Source organism: Leptodactylus fuscus, chromosome 1 (genome assembly GCF_031893055.1).
Source record: "Leptodactylus fuscus isolate aLepFus1 chromosome 1, aLepFus1.hap2, whole genome shotgun sequence".
In the NCBI taxonomy this organism is placed as follows: Eukaryota; Metazoa; Chordata; class Amphibia; order Anura; family Leptodactylidae; genus Leptodactylus; species Leptodactylus fuscus.
Window position 1 is genome coordinate 295,934,634 of NC_134265.1, and position 26,510 is coordinate 295,961,143.

A 26,510-nucleotide genomic window follows, 5' to 3' on the forward strand; every position below is an offset into this window, starting at 1 on the left:
GCTGCTCTGACTGCAGGCCTCTGTGAATGTTAACAGAACGCACCTGGTTCCTTATTTTAGCTGGCAGTGACAGGAACTGTTAGCCTGTGTTCACACCAGGTTGGTTAGTAGTCAGTGGCCCAGAGGGCTCCGTAGGGTTTTCATTTTAATTTTTTTTTTAATAAACCCTGCTGACCATAACACTTAGTCCCCCCTGGTGTCCACTTACCTCCAGAGATGGCTGCTCTGCTGCCTTCCTTCTTCTTTGCCTCGCTGCACGCTGCTCTTCTCCCTTCGCTGCCCCCTCCCTGCCAGGATAGGAGAGTGTGGGCGGGCACTGGGAGGGGAGATGTCATGTCTCCCCACCCTGTACCCACCCACACTCTCCTAAGCCACAAGCCCCGCCTACCTAGCACTTTAAACACTAACCTGGGAGGCAGGGCAGCGAGGCAAGAAGAAGGAGGGCCTCAGAGCAGCCATCTCTAGAGGTAAGTAGCTGCTAGATGTTAGTTTTGACTCCCATTCGAATGAATGGAGGCAGCCAACGCACAGGGGGTTAAGGCTGTGAGCCGGCTGCTTCAATTAATTCCTATGGAACTGCAGCAGAGCCTTCACACTGAGTATACAGCGTATACTCAGTGTGAAGGCTAAGCAAAGCATTGTGGGAAAAGATCACCGATATCGATCCCACATAAAAAGATGGCGATCGTGAAATTTTCTTGATCGCCGATTGGAATCCAACCTTTTCCGAACACGATCGCTCAACCCTAGCCAGGAACCTTTAATAGGAACAATATACCTTTAGACCATAAAGCAATAAAGCAATGCAGAGATTATCATCTATTTAGATGAACAGTATAGAATTTGAATAAAGCTCTGATGAGGTAGATGAGTTGCTCCAAGATGGCTGTGTCTCTACTTCTCACGCATTGTTCTTCTTCCTTCCCTGTCTCCTCTTCATAGACTGAAGTCTGACTTCACTGAAGATAGATCTTGCAGTGAATTGAGCAGTTTAGTAGGTAGATAAGTGAAGTTAAAAACTGATTCGTGAAGATAGAAGCTTTTTCTCTGATGAGATATATTGCAGTTTCTTATATTAATCTATTAATTTAGAAAAAAAAATGGAAACATCAGTTATTTTTTTAAAGGCATTATCCAAGGCCCTACATTAATGACCTACAAACAGACATCAGAAGATGACAATGACGCTCCCGGGACAGGTGAAAATTATTTATTTATTTTACCCTGGCCACCTTCAGGTGGCTCCAATTTCTGGGCAACCCTTTTAAGTGTATAAAAGTCGCTGCATCTAATTAAAGAGACAATAATTGTAACACTGGGGGGATTTATTAAGATTTAGGTTTCCTACACCAGACTTACTTAGTTCATTATGCAAAGGTACACCTTACTTGTGTCCTGTCTGATAACATTGTATTTGGCTGATATCTCTGTTACCTGTTACATGCCCTATTTCTGCTGGTTACCCATTTCTGACCCTGGCTTGTTCCTCTAATTCTGTACATACTGTGTCAGATATGACTTATCCCGAGTGCTCCAGTGTCTCCCACCGCAGTCTGGTCCTGTTCTCACCAGCTATGACCACCATTCAGTGGTTACATGCGGCAGGGACCTCTGCCAGAAGAAAACATGTGGCAGCAGAACCGGACCACGCTAGGAGACACAGGAGCTCCGGGGAAAAGTGAGTGTGTTTTTTTTCACCAGCCTAAAAAAAAAATAATATATATATATATATATATATATATATATATATATATATCCTGGACAACCCCTTTAAATTTTACAGCAAGTAACATTAGTTTGCAATATTTCAGATGAGATTTGTTGGTCATATTGATTCAATTTATATTAGTGATGGTTGCAGGGGCATAATAGTATTCAGAGTAGGGATAGTTCTGAGTTTATACAGAATTATACAGTATGGAGTGTTCGTGCCATTTATAGGGAACATTTTGAATAATTTTGTTCTTTAGTTCTATTAGTATATTCATTCCCAATATTAGGGATTTACCATCATGAACTTTGTAATAGGAAGCAGAATTGAATCTATTAATGATTTCCTGTGTTGGGGTTAGGAAGATCGGAGATTTTAGAGTGTAATGATGCATCAATTTTTAAGATCATGAATATGAAATGGTAAACATGTTAGATACACTTTATGCCACCTCATGGCTGTCGTACATTCAGTATATGACAGTCTTTATTAGAGATGAGTGAACAGTAAAATGTTCGAGGTTCGATATTCATTTTGAGTAGCCCCTCAATATTCAACTACTCGAATCGAATATCGAATCCTATTATATTTCTACTGTGCCTGAATCAGGTGAACTGCCATAAACATCGCAAAAATTGTAAAAAAAAATGTTGTACTTTATTAAATTTAACACATTAAAAATACACAATAATAAATGTACAGGGGATAGTACAAACCATATAATACATGGATTTTAAGTTGCAATACTGCATCAAAGGCTGTAGGTATAACTCATGTTACATATATATATATATATATATATATATATATATATATATATATCAGATGTCATGGTATATCTGTACGTCTGAACAGCACTTCATTAGTTTAAACATGGTTTACATAGAGTATATACACATAAATAGAATTAAGATCATGCAGGGTTACATTTACCTATAAGTAGACCTCCATGTACATGAACGCGCCCCATATTATAGTCTATGGGGGGAAAATGCTCGTTTCAGGGGTAGGCAACGTTCGATCAAATTATACTTACCAAGTCCACGAGTGAGGGTCAGGCTGGATCCTCCGAGCAGTCTTCTCCTTGCAGCGTCCCCGCGGCATCTTCCGGCTCTGAATTCATTCTGCCAAGCATTGGGCCTGGGCAGAGCCAACTGCGCATGCCCGCACTACAAGCGGACATGCGCAGTTGGCTCTGCCCAGGCCCGATGCCTGGCAGAATGAATGAAGAGCCGGAAGACGCCGCAGGGAAGCTGCACGGAGAAGACTTCTAAAGGTAGGAGAAGAACCAGCATTGATTGGCCGACTGTATAGCATTCACCAATCAATGCTGGTTCTGCATCGTACTTTTACATTTGAATAGCGAGTGGTACTCGATCGAGTACGAGTATTTCAAATACCGTAGTATTCGATTGAATACCTACTTGATCGAGTACTACTCGCTCATCTCTAGTCTTTATCACTAAAGAAGAAGTTGCCTCCAGAAGTAATCACAAAAAGTACATAATACTGTAGAATATAGTGAAGACTAGAACGTAAGAAAAAGTCTCATGTAAGGATGTACTATAATTAACTGCTTTTTAAGCAATAAAAACATTCATTTAAGTTATATATGGCAGTGTGCCGGATCTACTTACACTTCTGTTAAGGTGGTAAGTGCTTTATTAAATGTGTTGTGCTTCTCACTTTTCTCACTGTATGTGTGATCTAACTCTGCATCTGTTTCCCAGTTTCATCATTATACTCTTTCATGTTGTGTATAAAAATATTATTTCCTATAATACAGTTGTCACCTATCAAGTTGTTATAGTTACAAATAGTGTGGTTTAGAAAAGACATATTTCTACACAGTATAGCCAGGCAAGGATAATGGAGTTGGTTGCAGTGAATTAAAAATTAGCAGTAGACATTGGTAGTCGTAATTGTAGTAGTAGTCATAGTGGTGGTTGTAGTAGATGTTGTAGTAGTAATCATATCAATAGTCATAGTAGTAGTCATAGTAGTAGTTTTAGTAGTGGTAGTAGTAGTAGTAGTTGTTATAGTAGTTGTTGTAGTAGCTGTTGTATTAGTAGTCATAGTAGTAGTCATAGTAGTTCTTGTAGTAGTAGTAGTCATAGTGGTTGTAAAATATAAAAAACAAAAAAAACTTTGCAAGTCTTCAGTAGGTGATACCTTTTTTAATGGCTAACTCATAATGATGACAGAATATGACGTTTCGAAGCTTTCCTCTGAGCTTCTTCTTCAGATATAACATGAAGATATATCTGAAGAAGAAGCTCAGAGGAAAGCTTCGAAACGTCATATTCTGTCATCATTATGAGTTAGCCATTAAAAAAGGTATCACCTACTGAAGACTTGCAAAGTTTTTTTTGTTTTTTATATTTTATAACCACTGGCTAACACGGTACCAAAACAAACATAGTGGTTGTAGTAATAGTCATAGCAATAGTTGTAATGGTAGTCATAGTAGTAGTCATAGTACTAGTCATAGTGGTAGTTTTAGTAGTAGTAGTAGTTGTTGGAGTAGTAGTCATAGTAGTTGTTGTAGTAGTATCATAGTAGTTGTTATACACTCACCAGCCACTTTATTAGGTACACCATGCTAGTAACGGGTTGGACCCCCTTTTGCCTTCAGAACTGCCTCAATTCTTCGTGGCATAGATTCAACAAGGTGCTGGAAGCATTCCTCAGAGATTTTGGTCCATATTGACATGATGGCATCACACAGTTGCCGCAGATTTGTCGGCTGCACATCCATGATGCGAATCTCCCGTTCCACCACATCCCAAAGATGCTCTATTGGATTGAGATCTGGTGACTGTGGAGGCCATTGGAGTACAGTGAACTCATTGTCATGTTCAAGAAACCAGTCTGAGATGATTCCAGCTTTATGACATGGCGCATTATCCTGCTGAAAGTAGCCATCAGATGTTGGGTACATTGTGGTCATAAAGGGATGGACATGGTCAGCAACAATACTCAGGTAGGCTTTGGCGTTGCAACGATGCTCAATTGGTACCAAGGGGCCCAAAGAGTGCCAAGAAAATATTCCCCACACCATGACACCACCACCACCAGCCTGAACCGTTGATACAAGGCAGGATGGATCCATGCTTTCATGTTGTTGACGCCAAATTCTGACCCTACCATCTGAATGTCACAGCAGAAATCGAGACTCATCAGACCAGGCAACGTTTTTCCAATCTTCAATTGTCCAATTTCGATGAGCTTGTGCAAATTGTAGCCTCAGTTTCCTGTTCTTAGCTGAAAGGAGTGGCACCCGGTGTGGTCTTCTGCTGCTGTAGCCCATCTGCCTCAAAGTTCGACGTACTGTGCGTTCAGAGATGCTCTTCTGGCTACCTTGGTTGTAACGGGTGGCTATTTGAGTCACTGTCTGGCCATTCTCCTCTGACCTCTGGCATCAACAATGCATTTCCGCCCACAGAACTGCCGCTCACTGGATGTTTTTTCTTTTTCGGACCATTCTCTGTAAACCCTAGAGATGGTTGTGCGTGAAAATCCCAGTAGATCAGCAGTTTCTGAAATACTCAGACCAGCCCTTCTGGCACCAACAACCATGCCACGTTCAAAGGCACTCAAATCACCTTTCTTCCCCATACTGATGCTCGGTTTGAACTGCAGGAGATTGTCTTGACCATGTCTACATGCCTAAATGCACTGAGTTGCCGCCATGTGATTGGCTGATTAGAAATTAAGTGTTGACGAGCAGTTGGACAGGTGTACCTAATAAAGTGGCCGGTGAGTGTAGTAGTTGTTGTAGTAGTTGTTGTAGTTATAGTAGTTGTAGTAGGGTCAGGGGACACTCGTCCACATCAGGGAGAGTGTGAGCCTACATAGGCAGTACAGAGACTTACAAGTCATTCCTGCTCTGCTAGGGATTATGGGTAAAAAATATGCAAATCTATTCTCCTGGATGGAATTAGGAGAACAGAGTGCACTCTGTACACCACCCTATAGAGGGCAGCATCCTTAACGACTCAGTTATAAAATCTTTTAATCATGATGTGGATTTAATTGCCAAATCAGTATTTCTGTCCCAAAAGGGAACAGATTCCCAGCTATGGACAGCGCTGTTTCAGCCTATTGGGCCATCCTCAGCATAGCGTAGGGATACTGATTTGGCAGAGTGCGAGACTATAGACCAGGGTCAGGGGACACTCATCCACATCAGGGAGAGTGTGTGCCTACATAGGCAGTACGGAGACTTACAAGTCATTCCTGCTCCGCTAGGGATTATGGGTAAAAAATATGCAAATCTATTCTCCTGGATGGAATTAGGAGAATAGTAGCATCCTTAACATCATGAACGACTCAGTTACTTTTGGGACAGAAATACTGATTTGGCAATTAAATCCACATCATGATTAAAAGACTTTATAACTGAGTCGTTCATGATGTTAAGGATGCCGCCCTCTATAGGGTGGTGTACAGAGTGCACTCTGTTCTCCTAATTCCATCCAGGAGAATAGATTTGCATATTTTTTACCAGTAGTTGTAGTAGTCATAGTAGTTGTTATAGTAGTTGTTGTTGTTGTAGTAGTAGTAGTTATAGTAGTTGTTGTAGTAGTTGTTATAGTTATAGTAGTTGTTGTAGTAGTCATAGTAGATGTTGTTGTAGTAGTAGTCATAGTAGTTGTAGTAGTTGTAGTAGTAGTTATAGTAGTTATTGTAGTAGTAGTTATTGTAGTAGTAGTTATAGTAGTTGTTGTAGTAGTTGTTATAGTTATAGTAGTTGTTGTAGTAGTCATAGTAGATGTTGTTGTAGTAGTAGTCATAGTAGTTGTAGTAGTTGTAGTAGTAGTTATAGTAGTTATTGTAGTAGTAGTTATAGTAGTTGTAGTAGTAGTAGTTATAGTAGTTTTAGTAGTAGTAGTCATAGTATTTGTTGTAGTTGTTGTAGTAGTAGTTGTTGTAGTATTTGTTCTAGTAGTTGATGTAGTAGTAGTCGTAGTAGTAGTTATACAACATTAATTCAAAATAAAGATATATATATATATATATATATATATATATATATATATATCATATTGTCAATGCTACAATCATTGGTTCGAGTTTTGTTTCAATCAGATGTCTACAATTATAATACTTGTACAAAGTACTTAGCTTAGTGCCTTGGGGTCAAGAAGTATCTTACTGTTATCATTACACCAGTGTTCTACTGGACTGCTTATAACCATCATGTTTGTTGCTTCAATGGTAAGCAATAGAGATGAGCGAACAGTGTTCTATCGAACACATGTTCGATCGGATATCAGGGTGTTCGCCATGTTCGAATCGAATCGAACACCACGTGGTAAAGTGCGCCAAAATTCGATTCCCCTCCCACCTTCCCTGGCGCCTTTTTTGCACCAATAACAGCGCAGGGGAGGTGGGACAGGAACTACGACACTGGGGGCATTGAAAAAAATTGGAAAAAGTCATTGGCTGCCGAAATCAGGTGACCTCCATTTTAGACGAATAGTGGATTTCAAATCCGGGTCATATGAGAATGTGAACTTTGTGACTATGAGACAGGGATAGCTGTACAGGCAGGGATAGCTAGGGATAACCTTTATTTAGGGGGGAATGTTATTAAAAATAACTTTTTGGGGCTCTATCGGGTGTGTAATTGTGATTTTTGTGAGATAAACTTTTTCCCATAGGGATGCATTGGCCAGCGCTGATTGGCCGAATTCCGTACTCTGGCCAATCAGTGCTGGCCAATGCATTCTATTAGCTTGATGAAGCAGAGTGTGCACAAGGGTTCAAGCGCACCCTCGGCTCTGATGTAGCAGAGCCGAGGCTGCACAAGGGTTCAAGCGCACCCTCGGCTCTGATGTAGGAGAGCCGAGGGTGCACTTGAACCCTTGTGCACCCTCAGCTCTGCTACATCAGAGCCGAGGGTGCGCTTGAACCCTTGTGCACACTCTGCTTCATCAAGCTAATAGAATGCATTGGCCAGCGCTGATTGGCCAGAGTACGGAACTCGACCAATCAGCGCTGGCTCTGCTGGAGGAGGCGGAGTCTAAGATCGCTCCACACCAGTCTCCATTCAGGTCCGACCTTAGACTCCGCCTCCTCCGGCAGAGCCAGCGCTGATTGGCCGAAGGCTGGCCAATGCATTCCTATGCGAATGCAGAGACTTAGCAGTGCTGAGTCAGTTTTGCTCAACTACACATCTGATGCACACTCGGCACTGCTACATCAGATGTAGCAATCTGATGTAGCAGAGCCGAGGGTGCACTAGAACCCCTGTGCAAACTCAGTTCACGCTAATAGAATGCATTGGCCAGCGCTGATTGGCCAATGCATTCTATTAGCCCGATGAAGTAGAGCTGAATGTGTGTGCTAAGCACACACATTCAGCACTGCTTCATCACGCCAATACAATGCATTAGCCAGTGCTGATTGGCCAGAGTACGGAATTCGGCCAATCAGCGCTGGCTCTGCTGGAGGAGGCGGAGTCTAAGGTCGGACCTGAATGGAGACTGGTGTGGAGCGATCTTAGACTCCGCCTCCTCCAGCAGAGCCAGCGCTGATTGGTCGAGTTCCGTACTCTGGCCAATCAGCGCTGGCCAATGCATTCTATTAGCCCGATGAAGTAGAGCTGAATGTGTGTGCTTAGCACACACATTCAGCTCTACTTCATCAGGCTAATAGAATACATTGGCCAATCAGCGCTGGCCAATGCATTCTATTAGCTTGATGAAGCAGAGTGTGCACAAGGGTTCAAGCGCACCCTCGGCTCTGATGTAGCAGAGCTGAGGGTGCACAAGGGTTCAAGTGCACCCTCGGCTCTCCTACATCAGAGCCGAGGGTGCGCTTGAACCCTTGTGCAGCCTCGGCTCTGCTACATCAGAGCCGAGGGTGCGCTTGAACCCTTGTGCACACTCTGCTTCATCAAGCTAATAGAATGCATTGGCCAGCACTGATTGGCCAGAGTACGGAATTCGGCCAATCAGCGCTGGCCAATGCATTCTATTAGCCCGATGAAGTAGAGCTGAATGTGTGTGCTAAGCACACACATTCAGCACTGCTTCATCACGCCAATACAATGCATTAGCCAGTGCTGATTGGCCAGAGTACGGAATTCGGCCAATCAGCGCTGGCTCTGCTGGAGGAGGCGGAGTCTAAGGTCGGACCTGAATGGAGACTGGTGTGGAGCGATCTTAGACTCCGCCTCCTCCAGCAGAGCCAGCGCTGATTGGCCGAATTCCGTACTCTGGCCAATCAGCACTGGCTAATGCATTGTATTGGCTTGATGAAGCAGTGCTGAATGTGTGTGCTTAGCACACACATTCAGCTCTACTTCATCGGGCTAATAGAATGCATTGGCCAGCGCTGATTGGCCGAATTCCGTACTCTGGCCAATCAGCACTGGCTAATGCATTGTATTGGCTTGATGAAGCAGTGCTGAATGTGTGTGCTTAGCACACACATTCAGCTCTACTTCATCGGGCTAATAGAATGCATTGGCCAATCAGCGCTGGCCAATGCATTCTATTAGCGTGAACTGAGTTTGCACAGGGGTTCTAGTGCACCCTCGGCTCTGCTACATCAGATTGCTACATCTGATGTAGCAGTGCCGAGTGTGCATCAGATGTGTAGTTGAGCAAAACTGACTCAGCACTGCTAAGTCTGCATTCGCATAGGAATGCATTGGCCAGCCTTCGGCCAATCAGCGCTGGCTCTGCCGGAGGAGGCGGAGTCTAAGGTCGGACCTGAATGGAGACTGGTGTGGAGCGATCTTAGACTCCGCCTCCTCCAGCAGAGCCAGCGCTGATTGGCCGAATTCCGTACTCTGGCCAATCAGCACTGGCTAATGCATTGTATTGGCTTGATGAAGCAGTGCTGAATGTGTGTGCTTAGCACACACATTCAGCTCTACTTCATCGGGCTAATAGAATGCATTGGCCAGCGCTGATTGGCCGAATTCCGTACTCTGGCCAATCAGCACTGGCTAATGCATTGTATTGGCTTGATGAAGCAGTGCTGAATGTGTGTGCTTAGCACACACATTCAGCTCTACTTCATCGGGCTAATAGAATGCATTGGCCAATCAGCGCTGGCCAATGCATTCTATTAGCGTGAACTGAGTTTGCACAGGGGTTCTAGTGCACCCTCGGCTCTGCTACATCAGATTGCTACATCTGATGTAGCAGTGCCGAGTGTGCATCAGATGTGTAGTTGAGCAAAACTGACTCAGCACTGCTAAGTCTGCATTCGCATAGGAATGCATTGGCCAGCCTTCGGCCAATCAGCGCTGGCTCTGCCGGAGGAGGCGGAGTCTAAGGTCGGACCTGAATGGAGACTGGTGTGGAGCGATCTTAGACTCCGCCTCCTCCAGCAGAGCCAGCGCTGATTGGCCGAATTCCGTACTCTGGCCAATCAGCACTGGCTAATGCATTGTATTGGCTTGATGAAGCAGTGCTGAATGTGTGTGCTTAGCACACACATTCAGCTCTACTTCATCGGGCTAATAGAATGCATTGGCCAGCGCTGATTGGCCGAATTCCGTACTCTGGCCAATCAGCACTGGCTAATGCATTGTATTGGCTTGATGAAGCAGTGCTGAATGTGTGTGCTTAGCACACACATTCAGCTCTACTTCATCGGGCTAATAGAATGCATTGGCCAATCAGCGCTGGCCAATGCATTCTATTAGCGTGAACTGAGTTTGCACAGGGGTTCTAGTGCACCCTCGGCTCTGCTACATCAGATTGCTACATCTGATGTAGCAGTGCCGAGTGTGCATCAGATGTGTAGTTGAGCAAAACTGACTCAGCACTGCTAAGTCTGCATTCGCATAGGAATGCATTGGCCAGCCTTCGGCCAATCAGCGCTGGCTCTGCCGGAGGAGGCGGAGTCTAAGGTCGGACCTGAATGGAGACTGGTGTGGAGCTATCTTAGACTCCGCCTCCTCCAGCAGAGCCAGCGCTGATTGGTCGAGTTCCGTACTCTGGCCAATCAGCACTGGCCAATGCATTTCTATGGGGAAAAGTTAGCTTGCGAAAATCGCAAACTGACAGGGATTTCCATGAAATAAAGTGACTTTTATGCCCCCAGACATGCTTCCCCTGCTGTCCCAGTGTCATTCCAGGGTGTTGGTATCATTTCCTGGGGTGTCATAGTGGACTTGGTGACCCTCCAGACACGAATTTGGGTTTCCCCCTTAACGAGTTTATGTTCCCCATAGACTATAATGGGGTTCGAAACCCATTCGAACACTCGAACAGTGAGCGGCTGTTCGAATCGAATTTCGAACCTCGAACATTTTAGTGTTCGCTCATCTCTAGTAAGCAAGGTTCTGCTCTAACAAATCTGCTGTTTCTGACTATACCAAACTGGAAACTGGAGAAGGGCCTCAAGCTCAACACAGCACTCAAAGGTCTATAATCCTGATACACGCTGATCCCTTTACGAGTGTGCTTCACACGAATAATAAGTGAATAAGTTTCATCATTCCAGAACAAAACATAAAGCCATCTCCATCTCTAGACTTAAGATATTTATCTGTAATTACACAGCTGGAATCAAATACAAGATACAGAACAGAGAATTAGCTGCTCTGGCAGCTCTGGCTGTCTAGCTTTAACTCTTTATAAGCAACGATCCTCAACAATTGTCAGGGTTACATTATGCAATTATGGCTGTTTGGAAGGAATATATACATGAACCTCCAGGGAGAACAATTTCTATAACGTAAGGCAAGTAGAAAGTCAAGCTCTTCTAACCCTTTCTACTGGGATCAGTTGGTCAAGCACAATCCCTCTCATATTTCTACGAAACACCTTGCTTATTTCTAATAAAGTACCTAAAGCCGGCATTGATTGTTTCTGCTTTGAATGACATGTAGCCAATATCACAGTGCAGCAAACTTACCCGTAGTATCAAAGGACGAGACTTGTAAAAAATGGATAATTTATAGTCTTCTCTCACTTATATGTACAGAATCCCTGTATATGTAACACTGCACAGTAGAAATAATAGGAAATAAAGTTCCATGTATATCTACTTTTCGTCTATATATATATTCTTCTATATTTTCTTCTATATATATATTCTTCTATATATTCTACTTTTTGGACTCAAAATCATTCTAAAATATCAATATCAAATAACTATGTTAAAATTTTGGATTTATTGCAAAAAAAAAAAAAGATATTTAAAGATTTTGCATTTTCTTTATTAGGTCTAACAGGATTTTTGCAACTTTTTGTTATTGTCCTGCATTTACCTGGGGTAGTTTTTTTTGTGAAGTTGTTCTGAGTGTCAAAATGTAACTGTGTAGTACTGAACCATAGGTGTGCCACTACATAAACCTATTTTGGGTGCTGAATGTTATGTGTATGCTGTAATGCATCTAAAGGAGAATATCCCCATAATACGGCACAAGATGGGGCAGGCCACATTTTTTTCTGAGTCATATGGACTTTGGCAAAAATAAACATATTTGTCTTGTTCAGGAATCAGAGGCCTGTGCAGGTACAGTATAACTCAATATATGTCAAAGTGTCTGAATGGCTTCGTACAACTCAGAGCTTGCACCATGTGCCATGTGCATTAATCTCATGCATATATAGGGAAATATTATGCATATGTGTCCTTCACGCCTTTCCTCATGAATGGACCTGTCTAGATACAGGGGTATGTGTCATGAGATAATCAGCTTTTCAAACAACTATTGTTTCGCAATATAGTGCCACAGATTGATAGCGTCTATATGTGGCCACACAGTGGTTGCATTGTGAACTGCATCCTGTCAAGGGTTTTGTTGGAATGTTGTGATATTGGGTTGAACTGGTTTTATGAGAAATTGAACTCCTTAACTAAACTGTGTGGACAAGAAGTCAAAGCACAGGTCTCTTCACAAGATCCAATAGGTTATGGGAATCATGCCTAGGTATCTAATAGAAATAATATACATATGTAATATGTATAGTATTTGATTTATATTTTACTTACCAAATTTCTCATTTTACAATGCCCTACAGGAGCAACCTCATGTGCTGGAACGTTACAATGCCCATTGCTTGCAACTTTTTGCAGAAGATGTGGTTGCTTGTTCATTGAAGTAGTAATGACAGCAAGGAAAATAGATGTTCTTATCTATTCTTACATAACAATATCATTTTAATAGGATTTTTTTCCTCTAGTTTGAATCCACAAAGTGTTAAGGCTGCTGAATGCTTGAGCTATTTGCATTGGAGACAGTTCTAAGATCAGTAGACTGTGAATGATTTGCTATGGACTTAACTTGAGACAGGTGTAAGTCTGCAATCACCATTAAGAGACTCCATCTGCATCGAGCACAATGTGTGAGGCAGCTAACTACATGATGCATGTTAATACTTTAATTTGATTCTTAGCAAAATTCAGCAAAATAATCAAGCAAACCTTTTCTATGTTGTTGGCTCATATTTTTGCACTTTATGCATTTTTATAATTGGGCCAGATGTTAAATCTTCTCTAGAGAAGATAGAGCCTGTGAATGTGGGATGCACTTTATCAGTCAGGCGTCCCGCAGAGCTTCAGGTTAATGTAAGAATCAAACAGCGAGCCAGACACTGCATGTAATAGCAGCCTCTTCCCAGTTCCTTAAGGACTACCCTAAGTTAAACATGGAAGCAGAAGTCACCTGCCGGGTGCAATAAATGTAACTCCTGGGACCAAATGCTAAGATTTGTTATAGAAAAATGGCAGAAAATGTTTAATATATCGAAATGAGAGATAACAAAAAACATTGCATACACATAATAACTTTCTGCCGGTGTATAAAGGACCAGTGCCACAAAACTATGTGCTGATTTAAAGCTTCAGTTTTTAGGGTAAATGAAAAGCATGACTAACTTAAAGGGGATGTCCAGAATCAACAAAACATGCCTGCTTTCTTCTAAAATATGTACCACACGTGTCCATGATTCTTGTAGTACAGCAGAAGCAATGGTATGGAATGAAGGACGATATCACACACAACATACGGAAGCAGATATATGTTGTTAAATCTGGACAACTGCTTTAAAGGAAAGTTGTAGCTCATTTAGTAAAACTATAAGTATAAAAAGCAGAGTTAGGTTGGCTTCACAAAGGCATATTCAGTCCATGAGATATGGATTGAATGTTCGCATTTTTTCCCAAATGAACATTGCCAGGAACCTGGACATAGTGATCTATGATGCTAGGAGTATTCCTATTATTACTGTACAGGGCAGTAGTCCCACAGGGACGCAGGGACTCCAGACATCAAAGATGAAAAAATCTCAGAAATATTGCCAATAGAGATGAGCGAGTAGTATTCGATCGAGTAGGTATTCGATCGAATACTACGGTATTCGAAATACTCGTACTTGATTGAATACTACTCGCTATTCGAATGGCAAAATTTGATGAAGAACCAGCGTTGATTGGCCGAATGATATACAGTCGGCCAATCAACGCTGGTTCTTCTCCTACCTTTAGAAGTCTTCTCCGTGCAGCGTCCCCGCGGCATCTTCTGGCTCTGAATTCACTCTGCCAGGTATCGGGCCTGGGCAGAGCCGACTGCGCATGCCCGCGCTACAAGAATATGGCCGCTTTGACTGTAAGCGGCCATTTTCTTGTAGTGCACAGTCAGCTCTGCCCAGGCCCGGTCCCTGACAGAGTGAATTCAGAGCCGGAAGACGCCGCGGGGACGCTGCACGGAGAAGACTTCTCGGAGAATCCAGCCCGACCCTCACTTGTGGACTTGGTAAGTTCTATTTGATCAAATGTTGCCTACCTCTGAAACAAGCATTTTTCCCCCATAGAGTATAATAGGATTCGATATTCGTTTCGAGTAGTTGAATATTGCGGGGCTACTCGAAACAAATATCGAATATCGAACATTTTACTGTTCACTCATCTCTAATTGCCAATATAAGGTCCATATTTCACTGATCAAATAGGCCCATTAATACACTGGCCTTACAATGTACAAACAGGACTAGTCTACTTTACAGCCTGGTTTTGCATTTCTTTCAATATCCCCTTTCTAAATACAAAACTCCTACTATCAATTTTTTTCAAACACATAGCAATAATAAAATAAAAAAAATTGAAACTGCGCATTATATTCTTTTGTTACAGTTTGTTTATATAGTGCATATACACTAGCATATTCCACAATGCTGTGTAGAGCGTCATCATCCACATTATATAAAGAAGCAAACACATTCATAGAATTGTGTGCTTTTATGAAACCAAGAAATATGATATACGAAGACTAGGTTCACAACTGTGCCTGGTCTGCGTTCAGGGATTCCGTCCCTGAGTCCATTTAAAAAATGCATTTTTCAGGTGGAAATCCAGTGAACCCAGGTAACCGATTTTTTTTGTAAGCAAATTGATTCTCTGTTTTTTTGGGTCCCCAAGTGGAGCCGAAGAATGGAAACCCAAATACAGGTGTGAAGCTAGCCTAACCACAGCTCTGCACCCAAAAGAAAAAAATTATAAAGTATAGAAAACCAATTTGCAAATCTGTTGACTCGGTCAACATTTGATTCTGAATTGTGTGCAGTGGATTTGCTGCTAGATTTCACTGTTGTATATGTTTGTCTTAGAGAAGAACTGCTGTTTCGTAAATGTTTTGGTTTGGTGTGTCACAGGGATGTCAGAAGTTTTGGCCTAGACAATGAGATCCTGTGACTACTAAAACCAATGTACAGAAGTGCTCAGCTGATTGCTGTGTGGGCTCAGCTGCGAGTGGCTCTGCCTGATTCTCCTTGGTCAGAAGGGTTAGGCTGGGCTGGGGCAACATGGTGGCTTAGTGGTTAGCACTGCAGCCTTGCAGTGCTGGAGTCCTGGGTTTAAATTCCACCAGGAACAACATCTGCAAGGAGGTTGTATGTTCTTCCCATGTTTGCGTGGATTTCCTCCCATTCTACAAAGACATACTGATGGGGGGGGGGGGGGGAAATGTAATTTGTGATCCCTATATGGGGCTCACAATCAATTTTTTTTTTTTTTTTTTAAACGGAAGGGCTGGGCTTGCATGGTACTTTTCTTTGCTGAAGAACTGTGTAGACCTTCTAATTTCACGTTTTACCATACATTTTATCTGTATGCAAACATTACATTGAAAATGTCTGCTTTATTGGGATAGTAGAAATGTGATACTCATAAATGCAGTTCTTACATACAATAGTGATGAGCTGAGAGAGCCAAAGTGTCCACCGACCAAAACATCTGACTTGTCATTATGTTTTATGAATAGGAATAGTAATGAAGGATCTTCTCAGCTTCTATAATTAGATATATTCTTCATAAAAGCTTAGTATATTTACAGTACATTGTATTATCTTATCTTGTGCTGATTCTGAATTACAACCTGTATTATAAACCTGAGATACATTCACATTTCTGCCGGCTGCTCTAACACAGTTCATTTCGGTACTCTTTGCTTTAATGCATTCTGGTAGAGTCAGATTTTAGATAACTGTGCATTGCCTTGTGTAAAGATTATGCTCCAGGGATTGCGTCTTCAGAAGAAGCTCCATGCAAACAATGAACAAGCAGAAAATGCTGGTAAATCGGAGCTCAGTAACATCGAATTGTGATTATGACTGTAGATAAGACTGCTCAGGTTCTCTCCTTCATTGCTTGTTCAGTCTAAGAGAACGCATGTACTAAGTTACTTAACATTTTATTTTATATGCACAGTTGTGGCCAAACATTTCGATACTTACCTAAATTTTGGTTTTCAGAAAAAATTCAACTTCAGTGTTTTTTTAAGATCGTTTAATTAGTTGTTTCTATAGTTACTGAAATACAATTATAAGTATTTCATTAGTTTTCGAACGTTTGTTGACAAATACATCAAGTTTATGCAAAGACTCAATATTTAGAGTGTTGACCTTTATTTTTCAAGACTTCTGTGGTTTATCCTGGCACAGCTTCTGGACCACATCCTGAGTGACGGTCATCCATCCTTATCTGATCATTGCTTAAACTTCATCACAATTTCTCTGTTTCTGTTTGTCCTCCTGATTTTTGTGGATTGACCATAGGGTCTCATAGGATTGAGGTTAAAATTTTAATGTTTTGTTTATCAATATACTTAGTTATCACATTTCCCTTATGACGTGGTGCTACATCATGACAGAAAAATCAGGGTTCATCACCACCTTGTTCCTGGATTGTTGGAACTAATTGCTCTTGGAGCATGTTTAGGTTCAAGTCTTTATTCATAGCAACGTTCTCAGACAATTTTGTGAGGGAGCCCACTCCCTTGGATGAAAAGCCACCACACCCATGAATGGTTTCAGGATGCTTTAGTGTCGGTATGACACAGGACTAATTGTAGTGTTGACAAACATTCTTCCAGATGTCCCAAAAAGTCTGAATGGGCATCTTGGGAGATAATAACTTTATCCCAGTCCCTTCCAGTCCAATCCCTGCACTTCATGAAGAATATTAGGCTGTCATTGAAATTTTTCTTAGAGATAGAAAACAGCAAATTTTGGAAAAATAGTGAACACATCCCTTCCGTTATACTTTACGCTACACTGCAGATCTAAAGTCCACCAATTTTATGCAGTTCCAAAAGACAATCAAGATTGTGTTGATCTCAGTACTACATCTTCAACAGAGGAAAAATGGATGACATAAGGTCATGTAATCTGGAAGGCCCCTGTATCAACATAATAACAGCCTGACTTCTGGTTTCTGCTGACTATAGGTTTCTGAAAGTGTAAAATCAGTCTCCTCCTTCCATGGAAAGGTAAAATTTCCCAGTTGAGATGGTGAGGGGAGAGTCAACAGCCAACAAAGAGACAAAGACAACAAAGCTGTTCTGAAGGCATTTAGGCTGGATGTAAATGACCAGGCTGGAAAGAGACTTCAGAACAGTAAAATATTTGTAATGAAATCTTCAATTCCATAAGAAAGTTGTGATCTCCATTGATGGAGCAAATTTCTAAATGTAATAGGACAAAGTACCAATTTGCATCATCTAGAAGAAGCCTATTAAGGAATATATGGGTGCAATTATTCAGTTGCTTATAATTACTTCCAGCAAGTCATTTGGCATTAGTTCCTCTGTGAACAATTGAATCTTCTCATTTTTATGTACAGTGATTACCACCGATTGGGAATTAGAACTTTAACTGTATCTTTATGCTTATAGACTCAATTTCACAGATGTGATATAAAAGGTTATTATTCACTGCAATGGCTTTGTTGGATTAGAAGTCACTAATAAGCTTGTATATATCACCTTTTCATAAAGAAAACCAATTTACATGTTTCTCTCTGAACATTTGTTCAAGGTAACAGAATTTAATGTAATATTGCCTATAGATTTAAGTTTTAAGTTTTTTTTCTTAGATATATTTTACCTTTGGTGGTTATTTAGCTGATGCAGTGCACAATGATATACCGTATATACTCGGGTATAAGCCGACCCGAATATAAGCCGAGGCCCCTAATTTTACCACAAAAAACTGGGAAAACTTATTAACTCGAGTATAAGCTTAGGGGGCTTATATGCAGCAGCTACTGGAAAATTTCAAAAATTAAAATGGTTGGAGTTTTTGGGTGCAGTAGTTGCTGGGTGCTGGGAAAGTGGAGGGGGTGTTTTGGTTGTCTGTCTGGCCCTTCCTTGAGCTTGAGGACTGAGTTTTTTTTACCCCCAGTTGGAATTCAGCCTGGCTGAATATAGGGTATCTGCAGTGCTTCTATTAACCCCTTCCTGACAGAAGAGGAGCACTGCAGATACCCTATATTCAGTAGACCGGGCACTTTCAGACACAGGGATATCTAATGTGTATGTGTTTCACAGTCATTTTCTACTTTTATATGTATTCTAGGGAAAGGAGTGATTTAGAACTTTTATTTTTTTTTTTTAAAGCTTCTTTTTTCCCCCCACTATTTTATGGGAGATTCTATACATTGATATTGCTATTAATATTGATATTGATATATATTGAACAGAACCTTCTATGTCTCTTTGGCTCTCTATAGCTACAACATGTCTGATCATTTACAAACTATCTAATCTTATATATGCATATCTTCTTCTCTCATGCAGGCATTTTCTCTTGGACTTAGTGATGCCCAGCTCTACACATGGACAGATGGCCTCAGAAGGAAGGACTGGCATGACTATGACAGTATTCAGAAGGATGCGCTACGCTCAGGTATGGAAGTTTCGCATTTTAATCTAGAATCCTCATTATATCACTGACTAAACATTAAAGAGACATTCCTATCATGGTAATCTCCATGTGACTTGTATGGAAATAAGTCACACAGGAGTTAATTGGAGAGACCATACATATGGTTCCAGACTCCCAACCATCCTTGGACCCATGACACCAGTCATAACTAATGGAGAAATTTCTGGATATGTCATAAATGTCTGTTAGAAGAATATCCCTTAAAGCAATCTTGCCACTATGAAAATGCAGTTCAATCTGCATACAGCAGGGTATACAGCAGGAGATGATGAGCATATTGTTGTATAATTTTGTAGGTAAAGTTTTGGTCTAACTTATTATTTCTCCATGTATACGTTTTCTTTTTCTATGCTTAGATACAGTCATCTAAACATGGGGGAGCAACCTAGTTATTGACAGCCCTCGCTGTAAATGAATAATTGACAGATTATACTGGATATATTCCCATAAAACTATATATCAATATGCACAGCAAATCTCCTGCTCTATAACATGCCACCTACAGATTAGTCTTAATTTTCATTGTGACAGGTTCTCTTTAAATCTTTGCTGAAAAAATGCACAGATATGCAGGTAAATAAATACAGAACTCTGCACACTTATTGTCTGGATGTATGCCTGAAACACAAATCTCAATGTGCAACTTTTGGATGTGTTTTCCGATGCTCTTGCCACAGGACAGCTTAGAGGAAGGTGTTATGACCTCCTACAATTTAATTAATTTACTATGATTTACTCTTGAAACTTACATAACTCTACACCAGCTCATAGATTTAGTGTTCTGGCACACCCTTACTTTATTAAGAAGCATGGCAAATTTGGCTGATCTTTTTACAGTAAACTTCTGTTTAGAGAGGACTTTTCACCACCTCCAAAAAGTCTTCACACAGTTCTTCACATCATTTAGTAGCTGTTACTTCCCCGGATTCTCACAAATTTAGATTTTTTTTCTTGCCCCCACCACTCCTGAGAAATCAATGTTGTTAGTTTTGGTGCCTGATATACTATTTAGACTCTGTATTGTCAGGAGGGCGGTGTCAGGAAGGAGCAGACAATGGGTGTGAATCTGAGCTCTGACAATGGCTGCCTCTGATTGGAGCTCTGAATCACAACCCCCTGTCTGACACCGCCCTTCTGACATTACAGAGCTTAAAGGGGCTCTACCAGAAAAATTATGCTGTATGAGCCCCACATATGCCTGAATAGCCTTTAAAAATTTTATTAATCTTAATCTTATTTTAACCCCCCCTCCCCCCCATTTTAAAGTAATACCCTGAAAACAATTATTCAAATGATACTTACCTGGGCATGGTGGGCAGTCGTGCACTGTCGGATGTCATTTTGCTGTCATGCCTTCCTCTTCTTTCTTCTTCCAGTGACGCCCTCCTGTCCTCGCTCTTCCACGCCTTGATCTTCTTTTCTTCCAAGTTTGCGAGTGTACTGCACATGTACACAACCCACCGAAAGAACAGAAGATCAAGGCATGGAAGAGCATTGCTGGAATAAGGGCATTGCTGAAAGAAGAAAGAAGAGGAAGGTGTGACAGCAAGATGACATTCGACCGTGCACAGTAAGTATCATTTGAATAATCGTTTTTAGGGTATTATTTTGAAACGGGGGGGGGGGGGGAGGTTTAAATAGATTAGTGGTGCCTGAGTATGTGGCATATGTGGGGCTCATACAGCATAATTTTGCTGATAGAGCCCCTTTAAATAGCAGATCAGGCGCCAAAACTACTTGCGCTTGTTGCTCAGAAGTAGTGGAGGATTCAGAGTAAATTCCAACTGTGGTGGAATCAGTGGATACTGTGTGCAGGGGCCACTATGGGGCATAATAGAGCGCACAGGAATGCTTGGGGGGTTGGTTAGTTGAGGTCTTTGGCAAAAGTTCGCCATGGGGCCCCACCATTGTTAGTTATGCCACTGAACCTGTGGCCTGTGTCATGTTACTGTGGAATTATAAATTCTCCATGGCCAATTTAATTGGGAAGTTCATTTTTCTCCTATACATTTTATACAAAAAAAGAAAATGATGTCAATTATTACTACCTGGGATTAGATGTATGCTGAACTTCTTTAGTCTGAATTGTTACTGTTAGTGAATGAAAAATAATAACATGCATTCAGGAAATGAGATTCTGCATTAATACTGTACAATATGTTATAGTTTGCAATAATTTCCAACACTCCAAAGTATCTCTTCTTGTTTTACGCCAAATTCTATTTGGCAAATATCAATTGATCACTTCAGGAATTCTGGCAATATAAAATATACAGTATTTGCTTCAAACTCAAAGTGTGATATCACACAGTAAATGCCGAAAAATATGGTGCGCCATTCATACTCCATGTGACAGTACTACATTTGATCTTGAGACATTGTACTAACAGATCAACTCTTTTGCTATTGGGGTATAACTAAGAAGTCATTATATGTCATAACAGGACAATAAATATGTTGTGGACTCTATAATTAAAACACCATTGATGTGCCAGTACAAAATATACTTTATTTCTACTGGTTTTTACCACACTGTGGAAACTTGCACAATATAGATGTAGTAGAGATAACTCAGACTTCTTCAATTGGTTAATTTGGATTTCTGCAAATTTTTCTCACAGAAGACATGCAATACCTTACAGCAGTGGTTCCCAAATTGTAGGGGACAACTCCATGGTGGTTTGCGACAAGAGTGCCGGGGAATAGCAAACCATCAGTGATAAATGGGCAGGGGTGCCCCATGGCATAAATCAAGGCTGCATTCGTTTTTTATTTGGATGCTGCTTATTTTATTATTGTAATAGCTAGTGGCTGATAATTTACTCACCTGTCTACACTCCTGTCCAGGCCAGCCTCCGCTGCCACCTCAATGGAGCACTGCACGTATGTCCCTATGCTAAAGAACACCAAGGTGTTACATACAACACGTCCGTTCTTCAGCACCTGGTGCAGCGTTCCTTTGAAGTGCCATTATAGGACTCCAAAATTTCTGATGGCAGAATAGAATAAAAGACAGAATACAATGCTAAAAGGCAGAATAAGAGGCAGAGTACAGAGACATAGAGACATTTGTTTCTCAAATGCAACTACCGTAAATACGATAGAGGGGTGTCCCCAGCACAATTCTCATCTACAAGTAAGTCCCACCTTCAGAAAGTTTGGAAACTACCGCCTTAGAGTATTGTAAAAAATAAAGAAATATACAGGTTCATTTATTGATAAGAGTATATTCATACATGGCAGGTATTTTGCATAAATTTCTCAGAATCTGGTTCAAGGTATCTAAATGTTTCTGTAACCTTCAACCATATTAATGAAGCAGTCACAGACAGAAATTCTTGTAACAAATTTGTCCTGTCTGCTTATGACCTATTTTGTTATAACTTGTGATAATACATATTTATTTCACATTGCCTTACTCTTATTTTATTAGTTCTTGCTCTCATCTTTAAAAAAGTTATCCAGGGAGTGTTTAAATACTTACTTCCCCTTTGAGCTATTGGCCCATACCTCGCATTTAAGGGCTGTGTCCGACCATAGATCTCATGATTGGTACCAGCAACCAAACCCCCAGACCTCCAGTAACCAGTACCCAGACTCCCTCCTCCTCCCTCCTCGCCCACGTTCACAAGTAGTTACCTGATTGGTAGACAAGATCATTAGTAACGTCAGCCCCTATAGTACGGGTAACAACTTGAGAACACGGAAAAAAAAACCAAAAAAACAAAAAACTTGAGAACATGGGAGAGGAGGGAGCAAGATGGCTCAATGCCAGGTACTTATTTCAATCATGTGATCCAGAGTCAGAACCATCCTAAGAACTGAAGGTACAGTCCAAACAGTAGCCATAAATATTTAAACAGATCTTAGATAACCCTTTTAAAACTTTCTTGAACCTTGGCTTAGCGTGACTTTCTCAAACATTACAGTCCTGATTTAGTTCCTCCTGTGGTATATATGTATTTCGGTCACTTTATAAATTACAGTATATGTTTTTTGTTTATTTCGGCTGTTACAGCATTTTTTATGGAAAGTGTCCTTGACCCATTAAATACTGTAAAAACGTGATAAATATTTGGTACAGTAAGTCAATGCTACATTCTTCAACACAAAGGCACGACACACAGCTGAAAAACAGTTCAGTTCAGGGGATTATTTTACTTAGCATTGTACTGTCAGTCAGGAATGTAAAGTTTTATACAGCAATAATGTTATTGCTGGTCTGACAATGAATGTGGAATTTCGGATATAGAACTAAAAGAAGGTATTATATCCAGAATCAAGACATTCCAAAGACCAATAAATAAAGCAAAGAAAAGTCATTTCCCTTTAGGCAACACTTTGCTTGCCCAATATAGTAAATACCCAGAATACTCTAAGAGTAAATGGCTATTTAAAGGGGCTCTATCATTGGGAAAAGTCATGTTTAACTAATCACGTACTTGAAGAGCCTTAAGAAAGGCTATTCCACACCTACCTTTTGTATGTAAATTGCTTCAGTAGTTTTTGAATAAGTCTGTTGCACTTCTCTGTGCACTGGAAGTTGTCAGCCAGCTCTCCTCTCCCTGCTGTGTGCTATGTGTCTGTGTGTGAGAGCAGGGAGGAGTCAGCAGCAGCAGCAACCTGTGCTGTATATACAGAAGACAGTGCACGAAGAGACTTCCGGGGTGCACAGAGAGGCTAATTAGCATATGAATAAAACTGTCTCATTCAAAAACTACTGAGGCAATTTACATAAAAAGTACGTGTGAAATAGCCTTTCTAAAGGCTACGCTGGATGTGCTTAAGGGATTCTACCATTAAAAACCTTTTTTTTTCTCTTTCACACAACAGAATAGCCTTAAAAAAGGCTATTCTTCTCCTACCTTTAGATGTGTTCTCTGCCCCGCCGTTCAGTAGAAAGCCCGTCTTTCACCGGTATGCAAATAAGTTCTCTTGCAGCACTGGTGGCATCCCCAATGCTGTGAGAGAACTTTCCAGCACTGCCTCCATCTTCTTCAGGAATGGGGTCTTCATGCATCTTCTTCTGGTGGTGGCTTCAAACTTCTAGGCCTCGGGCCTAGGGCAAAGCTGACTGTGCATGCCCACAGGCCACAAGAAAATGGCCACTTAAAATACTGTGTAAGCAGCCATTTTCTTGTGGCTGGCAGGCATACGCAGTCGACTTTACCCTAGGTCCGAGGCCTAGTAGTTTAAAGCCAACCCTCGGTAGAAGACGCGTGAAGACCCCATTCCTGAAGAAGATGGAGGCAGCGCTGGAGAGTTCTCTTGCAGCATTGGGGACACCCCCAGTGCTGTTCGAGCGATGGGGCCCACCCCCCGTGCTGCGAGAGAACTCATTTGCATACCGACGAAAATTGGAATTTCTACTGAACGGCGGTGCAGAGAAGACATCTAGAGGTAGGATAAGAATAGTTTTTTTCAAGGCTATCCCTCCGTGTCAACTAGAAAAAAAGGTTTTTAAATGGTAGAATTCCTTTCGCTAAAAATGACTTTTTCCAATGATAGAGCCCCTTTAACAGTAACAGACAATGGACAATTGTAAATACCATAGAATAAAGATGTAGTCGAGTTTGGGGTAACAGAGAGACCATTATTTAATCTAGGAAAAAGGAGAAGATAAAAATCTATGTTTCTCCAGAGTAGAATTGAACATGTAGCCAGTGAACTTATTGTTAAAATTGTTAGCTGCTTAGAAATTAAAATGTATTGTGTATTTGTTGCAGTATTATTCTTTAGCGTTGGGACAAGATAGCCCACCAAGTGCACACCAGATCTTCCAGGCCCTGACACAATAATGGGCCCTTTTAGAATGCCCCAGAGGGCTGGCAGAGGCTACCAAATCTGAAATTGAAACTGATTTAGTAATAATTAACCAACACTTCATAGATAAATATAAATATTATGCAGTCAGAAGATATAATCTTGGAGATAGTATACTGAAGTTAGAGAGGCTGGAGTATGAAGAAGTTAGACATGCATACTGTTTTATTGTAACATCTCTGCCTGTTCGGGTCTCTGCACCACTCTCTGCTTGCACGCTGCAGCGCAGGAGGTGTGCTCATTTTGATTATTTGCTCAAAGTTTTTCATTGCACTGTGTGAATACTGCTCTAATACCTCTCCTCTGTCATTGAATTCCACCACACCCATCTCCTGGACCTTGTTTCTTTCTGATCATCAAATGGTTAATTGTAGTCTGGCCTGTGTGATTGACAGCCTGTCTACCATTCAAGCCTAAGGCAGGTCTTTGGCTTTCTATATACAAGATATTAGCCCACACAGCCATGCTGCCTATTGAGACTCTGTCCTTAGACTTTGTCCCTGCTAAGCTCCTCTGTCTGCTACTATTATATTACTGACCTCTGACCCCTGGTTTCCCTTTTGACCATTCTCTTGTATTTTGATTCTGTACTGCATTGCTCAATTGTTACTGGACCCTTGGCTAGCTGTCCTTTGTTGTTTGTCTTGTCTTCATTCTGTGTTGTCACCTATACAGGAAGGGCTTTGTTGACCAGTTGTCCTCTGCCACCTAGGGCAGTGAGGCAAGCAGGTAGGGGCAGCGGTGGGTTCAGCTTAGGGCTCACTGTCTCATTGTGCCCCTTCCTCCAGGATTTTCCAGCAGCTACTGTGGAATTGCTCCTCTAGCAATTCCAATACAATTATCACATGTGGTATTTTTGGTTTTTTTTTGCTTATCTCTCTTCCCCTCTTTTCTTTCTTTCCTTTCATTTCATTATTTTTGTTGCTCTATTGGCATTTGGTATAGTGCTCAATAGATGTGTGTATATGCAGATGTGCCAAGGTTTCACTTATCACTTTTGACTTAATTGTGAAATTGAACTTTGTTACATCTCTTTATTCTGTTTTGTTTGTTTGTATGTATGCATGTTTGTATATGTATTCTTGCTATTTCTTTATTGGTGTTTTATTATCATCTATTTGTTTCTTTTTATTCTGTACAAATAAAAACATTTAAAAACACTAGGAATGACCAAGGTTTTCCAACTCAGGGCAGGTTCACACTGACGGCCGCTCTCTGCTTTGTGGGTTTCCGTCTCCTGTGCAATCAGTGTCCGCCGGTGAACGCCCGTGAGCATCTTCTGGTCTCTGCGGCGAAACCGTTTTTTTTAACTGAACACAAATTCCTGCATGTCTGACTTTGTGTCTGGTTAAAAAAAAAAAACGGTTTCGCCACAGAGAGCAGAAGACGTTCACGGGCACTAAGAGGTGGACACTTTTCAAACCCATTCAAATGAATGTTTTTGAAAACTGACTGCTGTTTTCTGTCTCCTGTCCAGTTTTTCGGGCAGAAGATGGAAACCTGAAAGTAGAGACCAGGCGCAGGTGTGAACCCGCCCTAAGCATTGTAAGCACTTATTTCATAGAGCTCCATTACTTGTCTATAACAAATTAATATCAAACCTTTTAACCTTTCAACAGGCATCATTGTCACATATCATTTCACATATAATTTTTCACATATCTGCCCAATGAAAAAAAAAATGACCTTGAAAATAGTAATTGAAAAGAAGGTTCAGCTAAACTAAATGTGGCTTATATAGTACCTATGCATATTATATGATAGATCATGATTAAGCAATA

The 26,510-nt window shown here is 41.1% G+C and overlaps 1 protein-coding gene across 1 annotated transcript in view; it reads left to right on the plus strand.

Annotated features, from left to right (window-relative positions):
• The window catches only part of GALNTL6 (polypeptide N-acetylgalactosaminyltransferase like 6), a 1,127,066-nt gene that overhangs the window by 274,250 nt on the left and 826,306 nt on the right, over window positions 1–26,510 (plus strand). Inside the window, exon 2 of the mRNA XM_075258272.1 lies at window positions 18,759–18,867. Coding sequence (XP_075114373.1) covers window positions 18,759–18,867 — 109 coding nt within the window. The remainder of the gene's footprint in view (window positions 1–18,758; window positions 18,868–26,510) is intronic.